Source organism: Cryptomeria japonica, chromosome 8 (assembly GCF_030272615.1).
Source record: "Cryptomeria japonica chromosome 8, Sugi_1.0, whole genome shotgun sequence".
NCBI lineage: Eukaryota > Viridiplantae > Streptophyta > Pinopsida > Cupressales > Cupressaceae > Cryptomeria > Cryptomeria japonica.
Window position 1 is genome coordinate 317316731 of NC_081412.1, and position 2830 is coordinate 317319560.

Genomic DNA, 2830 nt, shown 5'->3' on the forward strand with positions numbered 1-2830 from the left:
AGATGACCTAGCATCTTTTATTTCAAGGAAGGGCTCTCCATCCAAAGACAACCCTTAAACTTGTGAAATGCATTCCTCTGTGACATGAACCCTTAACCCCTTCACTACTGCCATATCATCTTTTAACGATTATGCAAATTCTAGAGCAATATCATCATCAAAGGCATGCAACTTTTGAAAATAGTCTATCCATCAAAAACCTCTGAACAGAGGTTCACAATCTTGATCATTTAAAATCAGACTATGATCCGTAGGTTCTCGTCTAATTGGAGGACACCCATTTTTATGAAATAAATATCAATGCCTTCAAGAAAACCCTTCTATTATGCTAAAATTCAAAATATGAATTTCTCTCTTTCCCAAGTCACAGGAAGAAAAAGGCAAAATGCACTATGACAAGGATTTTTTAGGAAATTACTTATAGTAAGAGGAGCTTCGCATAGTTTTACTAAATGAAAATTTAAATTTTGCTAAAAATTGAGGTAGATTGGACTTTAACATTGAGGTGAAATAAAAAGTGATTTCAAAAACCAACCTAAGTTAACATGTCGACTTGTCTTTGTACAAACCTAATAATGACAATATCTTTAAATCATAATCTCTCCCCCCCGACTGAAGATAGATGTAGGTGTCCACACATCTAGATAGGTAGGATAGATGAATGCAATAATAAATATTACGATCAATGATATGACTGAAAATGTGGAACAAAAAGAATATAATCATGAAAGGAATTGGAAAGTACTAACCTGATGAAGATATCATCTCGGTGCGCTCATAAGACTTGTGTCACGTGCGAGGTGAAAATATTGTATATTTAAATGTTCAATTATTGAGTGTAGTGACATAACTTAAAATAGAAGAAAAAAAATATGAGTGGAGTGGAAGTGATGTGTAATGAATGGAGAAAAGGACTCCACTTAGACATGGAGTTATTATTATAATTAATACGAACTATGGTCAAATTGATGGTGAATCCAGAGGATCACCGATATTGGCTACAGGAGGATTTTGAAGTTCTTTAAATTGTTGTGGAAATTCCTCCTTATTATTGGACTTATGATAAAGATGAAGATGATGGCCATTGACTAACAATTTGAATTTGGCATTATCAATAGTTTCCAGCTTGACCGTGCCATTAGAAAATACCTGTTCAATTTCATATGGACCAAGCCAATGTGTTTGTAATTTGCTAAGGTTTTCTTTATATCTGGAATCATATAATAAAGCCCAGTCACTTGCATGAAATTTTTTTGTCTTGATATATTTACCATGCCATTTCATATGATTTTGTTGAACTACAATTGTGTTTTTCATAGCAGACTTTCTTAATTCATCCAATTGATTGAGTTGTAGAATTCTTTCCTTTTGTGCTTCTGATAGGTCCATTCCCAGGTCCATTGCAGTTTGTTTTGTGTTCAAACTCTATTGACATTACTGCATTTTTTCCATACACTAGTTCAAAGGGTGTAAACTCCGTAGTGGTCTTCTAGGATGTTCTGTATGCCCATACTACTTCTGGAAGGCGATTTGCCCAATCCTTTTTGTGTATGGCTACAATTTTTGTCAATATTGCTTCAATTTCTCTGTTGGTCACCTCAACTTGGCCATTGGCCTATGGGTGATAAGGTGTAGATTTTTTGTGCTTGATGTTATATTCCTCTATCACAACAACAATCAAATTAGATGTGAACTGAGCACCTTGATTTGTAACAAGTTCCCTAGGAACTCCATACCTTCTAAAATCTCTTCATATATAAACTCCACAACCTTATTGTCTCTTGCATGTTTCATTGCTCTAACCTCTACCCACTTGCTAAGGTAGTCTATGCACACTAAGATAAATGACTTTCCATTGGATGGGAGGTCAATTGGACCTATGAAATCCATTCCCCATTTATCAAAACGTGTGACAACAACCCGTGGATGTAAAGGCATCTCATCTGATCTAGGTGGGTGGCCCATCCTCTGGCATGTATCACATTTCCTTATATAGTTGACTGCATCCTGGTGGAGAATAGGCCAGTAATAACCTGTGTTGAGTATCTTCATTATTGTCCTTTTGGCTGCAAAATGACCCCCACAAGGCTCGTAATGACAAGCATGCAGAATGTCATATGTTTCATCTTCCCTAATGCATCGCCTCATGAAATTATCTGGGCCTCTATAAAATAAACATCCATTGACCCAGGTATATGGAAAACTCTTCTCAATAAGGATCCTTTTATCCTTTAGACAGAAATATGAGGGCACTTTTCTAGTAGCCAGATAATTGGCTATATCAGCATACCAAGTGTATGCACCTAAAAATGGTCTAAAGATAATTAATTGAATTCACAAGCAATTTGATTAATTCCCCTATTCATCTACTAGTAAATAAATCTACATGATTTATTTATATAGTTCATTTCGTATCGCCCTTTGATTAACTAAACCTCCCCCCATTTTAATTCACTCTTCTAATCTCATAATTAGTTAAAACAAATCAAATCATGATTTGTTGAAATTAATTATCTTTTCCTAATATTTGAATTTTTAAATTCAAATGAGCACATGGCTCCTAACTTCTAACCACCTAACCTAACCACCCTCTAACGTAACCCATTCTATCTAATCTTGGGTCTAACTAACCATGTCCTCTTGTACATTCTAACCTCTTATGGGTTGGATATTCTCTCCTTGAGACACATGACACTTTTTCCACATGTCTCCTCCCTTAGACACTTGCCCTCTCATGAGAAAGGTTCCTTGACACTTGTCACCACAGAGATGTCAAGTGTCCCTTCCTCCAACCTCTTTTCCAACTTCTTCAATCCTAGCCCTTGGTATC

At 35.8% G+C, this 2830-nt stretch overlaps 1 protein-coding gene across 1 annotated transcript; it reads right to left on the minus strand.

The window, feature by feature from the left end:
* Positions 1–960: 960 nt before the first annotated feature.
* LOC131857647 (uncharacterized) lies at positions 961–1401 on the minus strand. The gene has a single exon (XM_059210345.1). It carries the CDS (start codon positions 1399–1401, stop codon positions 961–963), a length of 441 nt encoding a protein of 146 aa, XP_059066328.1.
* Positions 1402–2830: the final 1429 nt, after the last annotated feature.